Source organism: Castor canadensis, chromosome 12, assembly GCF_047511655.1.
Source record: "Castor canadensis chromosome 12, mCasCan1.hap1v2, whole genome shotgun sequence".
Lineage (NCBI taxonomy): Eukaryota > Metazoa > Chordata > Mammalia > Rodentia > Castoridae > Castor > Castor canadensis.
This window is the reverse complement of record NC_133397.1, coordinates 61,498,322-61,512,411: the sequence shown is the minus strand read 5'-3', so window position 1 is coordinate 61,512,411 and position 14,090 is coordinate 61,498,322. Positions and strand designations below refer to the sequence as shown.

The window sequence follows — 14,090 nt, the reverse complement described above, 5'->3', positions numbered from 1 at the left end:
AATCATACCATGCATACGTGAAATGATCCTTACTTTTTAAAATGTTTTATTATGATAAATTTCAAACATATACAAAATTAGAGGGACTAGTATAATGATCCCTGATATACCTCTCTCCCAAATTCACCTATTATCAACATCAGGAAGCGCTCTACCATTTGAGCTACTCCCTCAACCTTTTGTTTTTTGGGACAGCATCTTGAAAGTTACCTTTGCCAGGGCTCAAGATACTCATGCCTTCCCTCCCAACTGGCTGGGACTACAGGCATGCATCACCACACCCAGAATATAGAGCCTTGTATCCCAGAGAAATACTGGCATATTTGATATGCCAGTAAACTCACTGTTTGTAACATAATTTGTAAAAGAAGAAAAGGAAAAGCTTGAATGCTTACTAGGAAAATTGTTGATGAAATCTCTGTGTAGTCATGCGTTGGCTACTTGTAGACATTAGTAAGAATGAAGTACATCTCCATGTACTGACCGAATGGATGTTCACTTGGATACTGCTAAGTGAGAACAGTGTGCTTGCAAACCCAATACAGAACAGAACCTATGTATATTATACATATTCATTTTAATATATATTACTTTTATACATATTAAAACTAAACTCATGTTGTATGTGTGTGTGTATACCACATAGGAAAAAAGTCTGGTAGGATAAACACCCTACTCTTCTATTCCCTCTAGGACACTAAACCTGATCAGGGAAGAAAGATTTCTCCAATCTTGCTTTGTGCATATTTTTATTATTTGGTTTCCTATAAAAACTACCCAACATTTTTTTCCAGTGCTGGAGATGAAACTCAGGACCTTGTGCATGCTAGGCAAGTGCTCTGCCACTGAGCTATATCTTCAGCCTTTACCCCAAAGTTTTGAAACATAAAAGTTTAAGGTGTGTGTGTCCCCACATCCAAGGACTCAACTAACTACAGATCAAAATTAGTTTAAAAAAGTATATCTGTGCTGAACATGTACAGGCTTTTTCCTTATCATTATTTCCTAAGCAATGCAGTATACAAACTATTTATATAACTTTTGCATTGTAGTAAGGAGCATAAGTAATCTAGAGAAGATTTAGAGTACCCAGGAGGATGGCTAGAATGTGGGCAGGTTATATGTAAATACTAGGCCATTTTATATAAGGGACTTGAGCATCTGAGAGTGTAGGGGTCCCGTACTGGAACCAGTCCTCACAGATACTGAGGGACAACTCTGGGTGTATGTGCTATTTTTCACTTTGGATGGAGACCTTTCTAATCAGAATTAGCAAAAGGGGATGACCACTGGATGTGATTACAGTTTCAATTTCAACTCAGAAAAACAAAAAACAAAAAAAACACAAAACAACTCACAACATTTAAAAAATAAAAAGATCTAGGGCTTTTCAACACATGTTGCAGAAAAGGGGTGTATTTCTTAAGCATATAAATAGCTTAAAGAAAGCGAGAAACAATCTAATAGAAAAATGGCTAAATGCCCAAATGATTCACAGAAGAGAAAATTAAAATGAAGAATAAATATTTTTAAACATGCTTAACCTCACTAGCAACTGAAAGTTGTTTTTTCTTCTTCTCTTTTTTTTGCTTTAAAAGATTTCACTCTACAACATAAAAGCACATCCTGGATTAAAAGGATGTAGGATAAAAGTGAGAGCACACAAGGGAGGGCTGAGGATAGGTAAGACACCTAAAAAACTAGCTAGCATTTGTTGCCCTTAACGCAGAGAAACTAAAGCAGATACCTTAAAAGCAACTGAGGCCAATAGGAAAAGAGGACCAGGAACTAGAGAAAAGGTTAGATCAAAAAGAATTAACCTAGAAGGTAACACACACGCACAGGAAATCAATGTGAGTCAATGCCCTGTATAGCTATTCTTATCTCAACCAGCAAAAACCCTTGTTCCTTCCTATTATGGCTTATACTCTCTCTACAACAAAATTAGAAATAAGGGCAAAATAGTTTCTGCTGGGTACTGAGGGGGTGGGGGGGAAGAGGGAGGGGGCGGAGTGGGTGGTAAGGGAGGGTGTGGAGGCAGGGGGGAGAAATGACCCAAGTCTTGTATGCGCATATGAATAATAAAAGGAAAAAAAAATAAAAAAATAAAAGGATGTAGGGAAATGACACATTTATATTTAATTACCAGGAATATAAATTAATACATTTTGGCATAAAATGTGGAAATATCTATAATAACTTTAAGTGTGTATGTTTGGATTTTTAAAACTTCACTTCTAGGAATTTATCTTGTAATTATAATCCATGTATATGTAAATTATCCTAACTATCTTAAACATTTTATTATGATAAATTTTAAACATATAAGAAAATTAGAAAGACTAGTATAATGGCCTCTGATATACCTATCGCCCAACTTCAACTATTATCAAATCAGAAACAATCCTATGTCTTCTGTATTGCTGTAACTTTAAGCAAATCACTGACATATCATTTGCCCAAAAAAGAAACCAAATTATCCAAGGCAAAATCCCCACTGAACAATGAACAGACACTTAAACAATGAAGGGCAGGAATGTAACACAGGTCTTGTTAAAGGGAGGGTGCTAGTGGGAAGGGGAGGGTAAATGAAGAGGGTAAGGGAAGGTGAACATGGCTGGGGTACTCTCTATACATGTATGCATATGGAACATTGACCTGTTGAAGTTATTTTAAGAAGGGGAGTAGGGGGAGAGGGAGAGTAATGGAGGGATGACCCAAATCAAGTTACAGTATATGTATATATGGAAATATCACAATGAAATCCCCTGTATATTGATCATATACTAATAAAAATGTTTTTTAAAAAGAAACTAAGTTACAATACGACTATCAGGACAACAACAACAAAAATCCAGTGATTCCTTACTGTAATAAGATAACCCACACGTTTTTACATTTTTCAAATTGTTTCATGAGATTTTGTTTAAAGTGTTTAAATTAGGATACAAGATGTTCATTGTTTGTAGTAGTGAAAAAAGTAAAACCAACCTAAATACCCATCTACATAGTGGGTTACTGTGTAGCTAGTCAAAAGAATGAAGCAATTCTAGATAGAGTTCCACAAAATACTTGTTAAATGAAAAGAGCAGTTTGTAAAATAATTCTTTTTAAAAAAATCTATAATTTACATGGCGGGGGGCAAATCCTGGGAGAAATAAGGAATTCTACTTTTACACAACATAACAAAACAGCTTCAATTGCTTTTATAATTAAGAAGACATCTTATTCTTCAGAAAACAAGATATGATAAACAAAATTAAAAGACAAACTAAACCTTCCAAAATTGCAACACATAATTGAAAGCAGTGAGGTACTATCCATAATAGAGAGTTTCTATAAATCAGTAAGGAAAGGAATATTTCAAAGGAAATGAGTTAGTAGATAACAGAGAAAGAAATGCTAATCGCTGATAAACATGGAAAGAGGAGAACTGGAGGTGGGGTCCAAGGGGTAGAGCACCTGCTTTGCAAGCACAAAGCCCTGAGTTCAAACCCCAGTCCTCAAGAAGAGAGAGAGAGAGAGAGAGAGAGAGAGAGAGACAGAGAGAGATAGAGAGAGAGGGAGGGAGGGAGGAAGGAAGGCAGGCAGAAAGGAAGGAAGAAAAAAAAGTAAAGAAAAAAACCCAAAAAACCATGGAAAAGACATTCAAACTCACTAACAAAGAAGTCAGGCAAAATGCCAGTGAGCTACTGTTCCTCACCTGTAGGACTGACAGAGGTGAAAAGATTCATAATGCTCAATGTAGGGAGAGGGCAAAGGAAGGGTATAAACTACTAAACTTTTTTTCCACAGAATAATTTGTTAGTAGTTGTCACATGTAATGTGTGAATTATGCTGGCAAGATTTGGAGAAACAATCTCTTTCTGGCATTCCAGGTAAGAGTATGAATTGCTAACATCTGATGGAGGACAATTTTACATTGTCTTCCAAATTATAAACACAGATATCCTTTGACCCAGTAACCCATTTTAGGAACTCTCTGACAGATATGCCCATTCACGTGGAAATAACCAAAGAACAAGCTGATTTACTGCAGCATTATATATAACAGCAACAGATTTAAAATCTAAATGTTCTCCAATGGGGCACCAGTGACAACAGCCATTATGGTCCAGCCAGCATCTAAAAGGAATACCATGCATCTGTAAAAAAAACAAACTAAAAAACAGGAGGTTCTTCATATGCCAAGCAAGATGTAACAGAAGGAAAACAGTATAGCTGCACTGACTTGCAAAGCATAAAAATGATCTGGAAGGTCTTTGTAGAAAACAATAAAAATGGCTGCTTTTGAACATGCAGGGGAATTGGGCGACTGGGGACAGGGATAGGAGAGGTTTTTCATTTTGTAGTTAAAAACAAGTTTTGATGTATGCATGAAAAAACTTGATGAACTGGCTACCTACTTTACAATTAAATGAAAATATTGTTAAAATTGTGTTAATAAACATTTGGAAACAAGAGTTACACTGATAGAAATTTGTTTCACGGAAACATTAAAAAATGGCACAAAGACAGCCTCTTGCCTTGAGAGTTCATTTCACCATGTGTATATTAAAGAAAAGCAACTGCAAGGTTCAGGGAATTAGGCTTTCCCCAGCCAAAGCCATACTTAACGCCATGAACTGGTTGAACCGAAGATGCCCACTGAAGAATTAAAAAAAATTAAAAGGTAGTTGCAAAAACAGACTGTATAACACGATTCTGTTTTTGCCTGGAAGGACACGAGGGACAGTGGCTCTTTCTGGAGGTCTTATCCTGCTTACGGTTTTGTCTTTGTATGGAGCTCATATTCCTTCTTGAATTTGAATCCTCTACTTGTTTACACTATAAGCGCAGCTGGACCTCTGTGGCGGGGGCGGGGGTGGGGTGGGGTGATGGTCAGCTGTCCCAACCTGGCTCCGCCTGGAGGGACCAAGACTTCCAGCACAACCCAGAGAGACTGTGCCCTCCGTCGCGTGGCGTGTGACTTGGAGGGGCTGGGGCGCGCGTTTATCTGGGGTTTCTTGCGCTTCTGGCCAGTTTCCCGGAAAAATCCCACCCCCAGTGGCGGTGAGCCTCCAGCACCTCGCTCTCCAGCAGCACCGGTCTCTAAGCCGCCTTCCCTGTCTTGTGAGCTAGAGAAAATAATTTTTAAAAGGTTAATACTTTCAGGTTTGTTGTTCAGTGGTTCCCAAACCTGCAAATTGCACAATAGAATGATTTAAAATAAGGTGTTGTCAACTTTATATTTTAACAATTACATTGTGCGCTTTCACGATCGTCATTTAAAAAAGGTAACCTCAGAACATATGTTCTTGGGGGCGGGTGGCGCCTCATATCTTGGGAAATAAGTGCTGCTGACGATTTTGTCTCCTTTCATTTATTCGAAAATATTTGAATGCCTACGGCGTGCTAAAAACACATCTGTAGCCGGGCGCTGCTGGCTAGCTCCTGTAATCCTAGATCTTCAAGAGGCAGAGAGCAGGAGGATCGAGGTTCAAAGCCAGCCCAGGCAAAGTGTTTGCGAGACTCTATCTGGGGGGAGGGGGGTATTGGAGTGGCTCAAGGTGTAGTCCCTCATTACCGCAAAAAAAAAAGGGGGGTAGAGATCGAGTGGACCTGATGTCCACCTGCTACTTGGTTCGCGCGTGGCAGAAAAGGAACCTGGCTCAGGGCACCCTTGGCCTCCAAGCTGGGATCTCCCCAGCTGGGAAGCTGCAGCTGCGTGCGGGCCGCCCCCGCTGGAATCAGTTTGGCACACAGTAGGTGCACATTTATGCTTGCAGAATGAGTCAAGGAACAAGTGAAGGCAAAGAGTCCCAGGCTCCCACTAGGGCCTTTCAACGTCCTCCCCTCCCCTTCCAAATACAGCGCCCACGCTTAGTTTTATAGGACAGATCGCCTCCTGCCGCCGCCACCGCAACCCATCCCATTAGGACACACTAGGCGTCCTCCAGGAATGGGAGAATACAGGAGGCTCCTAATGGCCTTCCGGGATGAGAGGAGGGATGAGGCAGACAGAGTAGGGTATCCCGGATCCCGGGGGATTCCTGGCAGGCCTCTGTGTCCTCTATCAGAGCATCTGGGGTACAGAACCTGGGAGATGCACAGTCAGAGACCTGGTTACTGGCTCTCCAAGGAGAGTAAGGTCAATCGTTATTTTATATTAAGCAAATAGAAGGCAAACTTCATAAGGTTAATTCCTCACCCCCCTCCCCAAGTTAAAATAGAATCAAAGAAATCTATCCAATGGGGAGGGGGCTTGTACTAGGAGGTAATGGAGGAAATGGCGTCGGGCCTACGCCCATATAGATGGTACGCAAAAAAGCCAAGACTTGAGTCTGGTGCGGAGACCATCCCTGGAAGCACGCCGCAGCATTCTCCCCGCTTCTCCCCGCTTCTCACCAGCCCCAAGTACCCACTCACTGTCTCAGTTTCCTGAGGTTTTGTCCTCCATACCCGGCAGAGTCACCTGGCGCTACCTGGGGGTTGGCCCTTGTGGATATAAGTGTGTATGTGTGCGTTGTGGTGGGGGTGGAGAGGGGTGCAGTGGGGATTCCACCCGCGCAGGTGTCCGTTAAGACAGAAATACTGTGAAAGGAAGGAGTCATTTAACACCCCTCCAAACACAGTTCACTTAAAATGAAGGCTGGGCGGAGGAGACACAACCAGCATTTGCCTTTAGTTTTCTTGAGGGGTGTTGGGAGGGTGGGAGCAGGCGGTGTGTGCATAAAGGGGAAAATAATGATCCAAGAGACAGGACCTAGGCCTGCTATGAGAATGTGGGTTCCCTGCCCAAACAAAGCAAAAGGAGAAAAAATATAAACAAAGACTCCAAAAATAAAACAAAGAAACCCAACATGCTCCACAAACACTAAAATTAAACAATAAAAATTAAAACAGAGCCACGTGTGGTGGTGCACATCTGCAATCCCAACACTTGGGAGGCTGAGGCAGGAGGATGGAGAATTCAAAGGGAGACTGGGCTACATAGCAAAGCCCTGTGTCAGGGAAGGAAAAACACGCACACGCACACAAACAAAAACCCAAAACAAACAAACAAAAAACCCCAAACATAAAATTCCCAAAGTAACCGTATGAACCCTTTAAACCTGTCAACACCCGCGGGGTTGAGGGGCTGGATCTCTGAATATAGTTTATGGGATCCCTGGAGACTCAGATGCAAACAGAAAGTTTCCGCTGTCCCTAGAGGCCCCAGAGCTGGAACTGGCAGTCTAGCGCGCATTCTAGTACACCACTGGCCCCATCTTTGTTGCCAAAACGCCTGCTGCACAAGGCTAGGCCTAGAGCCTGGCCAATGGCCCAGTGGCTGGCCGGCCGGAAATTCGAGTGGAAATCCAGAGGACACTGCGCTGAGCCCAGACCCGGCTTTGACGGGGCAGAGGAGATAAGGGGAGGGGGGGACATCTGTCCCCGCAGTCAGCTCCTAGCCAGACCCTCTGAAGCCAGGGCCTCTTGAGTGGCGCTTTCGGAGTCTTCGGTGGGAGGCAGACCCCGCGGGTTGCACGCCATTGTGCTCTGTGTATGTGCATCTGGGACGCGGGACCCGGCCAATTTCAGATTCTCCCGCTAAAGTCAATTTCTCTTCCTTCCAATACACCTATAGCTGGAATCGCAAAGCCCAAGCCCGAGGCCGGGGCTTCGCGTGCCCCACCCCCACCTCCTACCACTGGGACCATGCGTCCCAGTTCCCGCGTGAGAGCATTTTCGCTGATGGATGGATGGATGCGTATCATTTCTCCGAGGAATCCTGCTGTTACTCCCCCGCTTCCAGACCAAGGGGTGCGGAAGGAAGGTACGCGTTGAATAGGGTTTTGAGATCCCTGCCGGGACTGCGTCTAACTGCGAAGGGACGGCTTTGGGTGAGCAGGTATTGGAGCCATGAGCATTTTCAGATCTTTCAAGGTTGTTTGAATTCACTTCTGATTAATCTGGGAAGCAGGTAGGCGCATCTGCGTAAATGGGCGTCAGCGTGGTTTGAGAAGTTGCAGGGAGTTTTGAGTTTTACTGTCCCAAGTCTTTTGCCTGCCAGAATCCCGGCTCCACCGAAAAGGCAAGCGCACGGCTGGCCACTGCGTGTGAGGCGTGGAAGGCTTGCTCCTGCCCATGCGTTGTCCTACTCTTTCCATTACGAAACAAAAGGATCTTTCCATCTCCATTCTTCACCCGCCAAAGGCCAAGCACATTGCGGGGCCGGCCTAAGAGGCTATGGGGTCCAGGAGGAAACCTCACTGTGTGGGGTGGGGTGTGCGCCACACAGAAATCTCATTGGCATGAAGCAGCCTCCATTTGAGGCAGGGTGGACAGAACCGTTGCCTCTCTTGGTCCCTACTCTATATGGCAGAGCCAGCTGGAGGCCAAGCAGGGTCCACCAAGGGGACTAGGGAGGGCCGCACCTGTTTTGTCTGCAAGGTGGAGCTGATTCACTACCCCCCAACCCCTCCCCCCCACCCCGCCGCCGCCAGTTCCTGACCTTGGGCTGGTCAATTTGCAGTAAATCTTAGTTTTGGAGGGGGAGGGGGACAGTGAGTTGGAAGAGGCCTCTGAGCACAGAGTCCTATTGCCCCCCACACTAGAAATGGTTTGTGGGTCACTTCAGGGCCATCCCCTTCTTTCCATCAACAAATATTTATGGAAATCTCTCTCGGTTTTTTAAAGACAGTACCTCACATCCTTGGCACGCCTAGTACAGATGAGGAAATAGACCCGGAGACAAAGGAACTGGTTCAGATTCAAGGGGCTGAAGACCAGTATTCTAAACCAACTGCCCAAGATGTCCTACTTCCTGGTGCCAAATGACTCCCTCAACAGACTTGCAACAGGGGTGGGGTGGTGGGGTGGGGGTGGGGTGGGGATGGGGGGGTGATCCTCAGGCAGGGGAATGCAGAAGGAAAAGGAAGCTGGAAAGATCCAAGGGAAGTGGGGCCCTTTTTTGGGGGGGGTGGAGGCTACCCTCAACAGCAACCAGGGCTGAAAAGGCAATCGCCTCCCACTCTTTAATGGTTTCCTTCCAAAGTACTTTGGGAGTCCTCAGTGGTCAAGGGCAAAATATACCTAGGGCCTGTGGGAGGGACATTCATTCTGGGGCCAAGATACTGCACAGTTTCCTCCACCAGTGCCAGGCTTGTTTCATTTATCAAAGCCTCCACCCTGAGCCATGGTGGAGCTGTGAGTGACTGACACAGGTGATCCTGACCAGGAGGGATTAGTGTTAAATGACATCCTGGGCATTTCAGGCTTGTAATAACCTCGTTGTCATTAAATGGGGGAGGGCAGAGGGATTTATGAAGGCTCAATTTGCCTCTCATTTCTGTTAGGTGCATACATTTGTCCTCTGTGCTTTATATCTAATATTTCCCTTGTATTTTACAAATGTAACAGCTTTGCAACGTATACGTACTTTTATAAAAGTACGCCTCTAAAGATGCAGACAGGCTGCCCTACAAATGGGGATGCACACATCTGCCTGGCTTGGGTGGCCCCATCCCATAGGGTGGAAGGTCACTTTTGACTCCCACCTTCTTAGAGTCTATACCTGGAGACTATTTCATTGACATTTGAACACAAAAAAGTATTTTTTTCTATATAAAGGTTAATAGAATGGATGGGATGGTAGGTGAGAAACCATTAGCTCAGAACCCATAGCTCTCCTGGCAGAAGGAAATGCCCATCCTTAGATGGGGTGTGCTGTGACTTGAGCATCAGTGGCAGTGACTTGAGGTCTTATCAACCGATTTCCTTAATGAAACCAAACTAGCTGCTCACCCCTTACACCCAGAACAGCCCTAATTTAATTCCAGGTCCACACACCTGCTGTAATTCCTGGTGGTGTAATTATCTTGACCTAAGTCTGTCCCAAGAGCAGCAGTAGCCACTCAACCTCCTGGTGACCATGCCTGGTGCCAGAAATGTTTGCCAAGCCAGGATCCCTGTGTCTATGTTCAAGACAGTTATTTCTCTCCTTCATGTTGGGTTGCCTCCACGCTCTGTGTTAGCCCTGTCTCCCACCCCCGGAGATGCTCAGAGCGTCTGTAGGGAAGTTGTACCTGATCGGCCAAGGTTTTCCAGAGCTCAGCTCAGATAAACTCAGGATCCCCAGGCAAGACAAGGAAACTCAGCTCTGGCCGATGGCCTCCAGAGGCCCGGTAGCTTGCAGGATGGGCTCAAAGAAGAGGCTGGGAAGTAGCAGCAAGGGCAGGAAGAGTAAGCCAAAGAAGCAGCCGCGGGGAGCTGTGAACCGTTACCCGCGAACGCAGGCTCTGGGATGGCGGGGCACAACAGGATTTAGTAGAGGCTTGGAAACGGCCTGAGGGCAGGACCCCGAAGACTCCTTTCCTTCCATCTAGTTGGCGAGGCCCAGAACGAGTAAAAGCGGAGCCCGCAGCATTGCGGGAGACCGGCGTTGGGGGTGGGATGGGGGGGTGGGGGGAGGGCTGGGAGTCTCGGCCTCTAGGTGTGTTTGCAGGAAGAGTGCTGGCTGGGAGGGTGCAGCGCCGAGAAATGGCTTGGAAAAAGGGCGAGGGGCAAGGGAGAAAGTGAATAACGCAAAAGTCCAGGCCAGGGGAAGGCGGCGCCAAGAGCCAGCTTGGGCCCAGGCGGCGCGAGAAAGTGGAAACTGGAGCAGTAAAGCACAGGCTACTGAGTAACGCGCACGCCACTCTCCGCTACCGGTGCCCGCTTCCGGGAGCATCTGGTGCAGATCCCGGTTGCTGGGGATCGGAAACAATGCTGGGCAGGAGGCGGGGAAGCGCTCGGGCCACCGAGGGGAGCCCAGGCCTTCTTCAGCTGTTGCCCACTCTGGTCTTTCCACATCCTGTTCTTGCAGAGCGCGCGTGACGCTTTTCTCCGCCCTTACCCTGAGAGGCGCAAGGCAGGGACCAGCATCCTACTTCCCCAAATCCATTTCTGTCCCTACTGACAGTAACCAATCCAGATGGGCCTAGGGAGAGGGGACAGACCCAAGAGGAAGAGAACTGTAACGTGGAGGAACGGGGACTTCTTCCATACGTTGCTTTGTCCCCTGCACTCAGCTCAGTGTCCAGCACACAATAGACACTCAAAATAATATTTTCTGAACGAACGGCGGAATGATGAATGAACGAATATACGAATTGAGAGGTAGGGGCTGCAGGAAAGTCGGAGGCCCCAGTAGGGGCCACATGGGGGCCCACTGGCCAGAGCCGCCGGCTGTCCCCTTACCTCGTACCAGGATGCGGCGGCAGTGGTCCGCCTCGCCGGGCCCAGGCTGCCCATCACTGTCCGCACCGCTCTCCCTGGAACCTGCGGGGCTGGAGGCCGAGGTCCCGGCAACCTCCCTTGGGCTTCGGCCACCAGCATTAGCTCGAAAGTCCTCCGCTCCGCCTATGTCCCCGTTGCGCCCACTGCCGCCACCAGACTCCGCCCGGCGCGCGGGGCGGCGGTCGCGTTCGGCGTCCCCATCGCCCATTCCGGCCGCCACTGCCGCCTTCGTCGCAGCCTAGCCAGCTTGGGCTGGCCAAGCTGGCGGCTCCCAGCCCCTCTCACCAGCCCCTCTCACCAGCTACCCGACTCCTCTTCCCGCCCCCTCCCGGCTGCTCCTCCCCTCCCTGCTGATTGGGCAGGAGTCAGGATTCTCCGACTCTGGCATTCGCACAAGGGCTCTGCGCCTAGCTGAAGGGTAGAGGGAGGAGGTGGAGCAGGCGGTGTCCCCACCCACCGCTAGTTCGGCCTAACTTAGATGCTTGGCAGGGAGAGTCTGGGGCAGCTCCGGGGTACTGAATAGCGCCCTACAACCATCTCTTAATGTTTATCAATCTCCCCTCCCCTCACCATCACCGTAGCCTACCCATCTCCCCACCCCCTCCATCCCCAGGGAAGCGCAGCTCGGCGCTCCTACTGGTTCAGCTGGATCAATAATCAGAGTGCACGAAGAAGGCGACCCTGGCGAGACTGTGCACAGAAACAGGAGGTTGGCCTTGCTCAGGCGCTTCGCGGGAGTGGGATGGAAACTGTGCTGCGGCCTGGGGTTCAGTGCACCACTCTCCGGGTTCATACCCACACCCACTCTCATGAACACTGAACATAAGCCTCTCATGGTCCTACCGGGAGACCAAGACCGAGAGTAGGGTAAATGAGCCTTGGAGAGTGAGGCAAGGACACCAACGGACTGGCTCTAGCGGGGTGCGTGCGGGGGGTCCGGGGGTGGGGAGGACATGGAACTGATAACCTGACAGACAGCAGGGTCCAGAGTAAGGCCTTGGGTTTTGCTGCAGCGCTGAGGCCATAATTGGGCGGCACCTACAAACCCGCATAGAACTCGGGCATTTTCTTGGGTTTCTCTCTCTCTTCTCTCTCTCTCTCCCGCCCCCCCCCCAATCTCGGATCGCCCCCTCCACCCGCTCCTGCTGGGATGCAAGAGGCAAAATGGCCTAGGTGAATGAGTCTGGAAGCTGGGCAGGGTCGGGCTGTAAGAAGCTGAGCTGTAAGGGTCCCTGGAGTAGAGAGCAGCCACCTGGAAGCCTCCTCATTGGCAGCACTTTTTGTAGTATCTAGCTTCTACATATACAGAATCAGGAGGTGCCAGGAGTGACTGCCCTTTCTTTGACTCAGCTTTAAAGAGGCTTGGGAGGATTGAGAGGGAAGGTATGTGTGCAAAGAAAAAGGGGGCAGGGAAGAAGGAAGAAAGGAAGGAAAGAAGGAAGGGAGGGAGAGAGAGAGGGAACACAGCCACAAAGGGATTGAGTGGGTGACTAGAGAGGAGGGATTGTGCTCAAGGTGCTAGTCGGTGCACAGAGGAGAGCAGCATGAACTAACTGTAGAGTTTTTGGCACCAGCAAGAACCAGTCTGTTGGAGTGCAGCCTATGTAGGGAGGACAGGTAAGAAAGGTCCTGAGGAAAGTGTGACCCAGTGGGATCTGAGCTTAACAGGAGAGATCCTTGCTAAGGATCCTTGCTAAGTGTGGAGGAGCCCTGCAGTGGACCCTGGAGGGCAGCCAAACTCCCCAGTGACCCCCACAGGAGGCCACTGCCATCCCCCCAAGTAGGATACTGGTCACCCCTCTACTGGCCACCTCCATTCTTCACTTGAGTTTTTCTTGTGTCTGGCTCTCAAGTTTACTTCTATCATTCAAGTAAGATGGTCTAGTATAGAGAAATACATGCAGAAGCAAACACTGAACTCAACCTTCCCATCCCTTGAGATTCCCCAGGCCCTACCAAAGGTTCAGGTTTCTGTTCAAACAAAAATGGAACAGCACCTGCTGGACCCTGAAGGGTCCTGTTTGTTTTCATTTTTCATTTCACTAATGGCATCCTTCTGTGCCAGTAAGAGGTCTTCATTCCAGTATCCTCTTCAGGGTCCTTGGTTGGGCTTCAGACACACACGGCAGATGAGTGAAGCCATTCTTCCAGGGAAGAGGCTGATGACATCTGCAGAGTCCCGCAAGGATCCAGGACCTGGAAGGTTTAGGATCTCTGCCAGTCGCTGGTTGTGGGAGAACCCAGCAAGGCCAGCTCATGTTGACTCTGAGGAGTTTCCAGTGTTCTTTTTTACCTGAGTTCTTTATTGTCTTTTTCCCACGTTGTCTTCTCCATGTGGGATTTGACCTCAGCAGAAGCTTTGGCTCTTTTCTTGGTGGACCAAGGCAGAAGGATGACAGCCTCCATACCTGTGCGCACAGGAATGAAGTTATGAAGTCAGGACTTCTGCGCAGTGAGTGCGTGTGGGGGTGGAGGTGGGACTGGGTCTCCGGCCCTGGCCCAGCTGGGACTGAGGTGAGAGTTTGGGTAGCTGCTTAAACTTAAGCTTCGCACTCCAGATCCCTGGATCCCTCCGTGTTTTCTGAGCACGCTGTCGGTCTGGTCCAGTTCCCTTTCTGGGAGAATGACTATGCAGGGTCACTGAGCTCCCACTCGCGCGTTCTTCCATTTTGAAAAACTGCCGCATCCTGTCTAGCTACCTCTTGCTGGTACTGGGTAAGAAAGGCTGGGTGCACTTGTGCCTGGGTACTGCCACTTAGCGAGGACATGCAGGAGTGGTGGTGGTGGTGGGTGTTGATGGAGTGGTGTCGGCCTCTTCTGAATGTATAGGGCACTGATTGGCTCCGGGG

General features: G+C 48.2%; 1 protein-coding gene across 1 annotated transcript in view; it reads right to left on the bottom strand.

Annotated features, from left to right (window-relative positions):
• Vax2 (ventral anterior homeobox 2) overlaps positions 1-11,546 on the bottom strand; it is a 30,711-nt gene extending 19,165 nt beyond the window's left edge. The window contains exon 1 of the mRNA XM_074051007.1: positions 11,203-11,546. Within this exon, the coding sequence (XP_073907108.1) occupies positions 11,203-11,449 (247 nt within the window). The 5' untranslated portion in view covers positions 11,450-11,546. The remainder of the gene's footprint in view (positions 1-11,202) is intronic.
• Between the last annotated feature and the right edge of the window lie 2,544 nt (positions 11,547-14,090).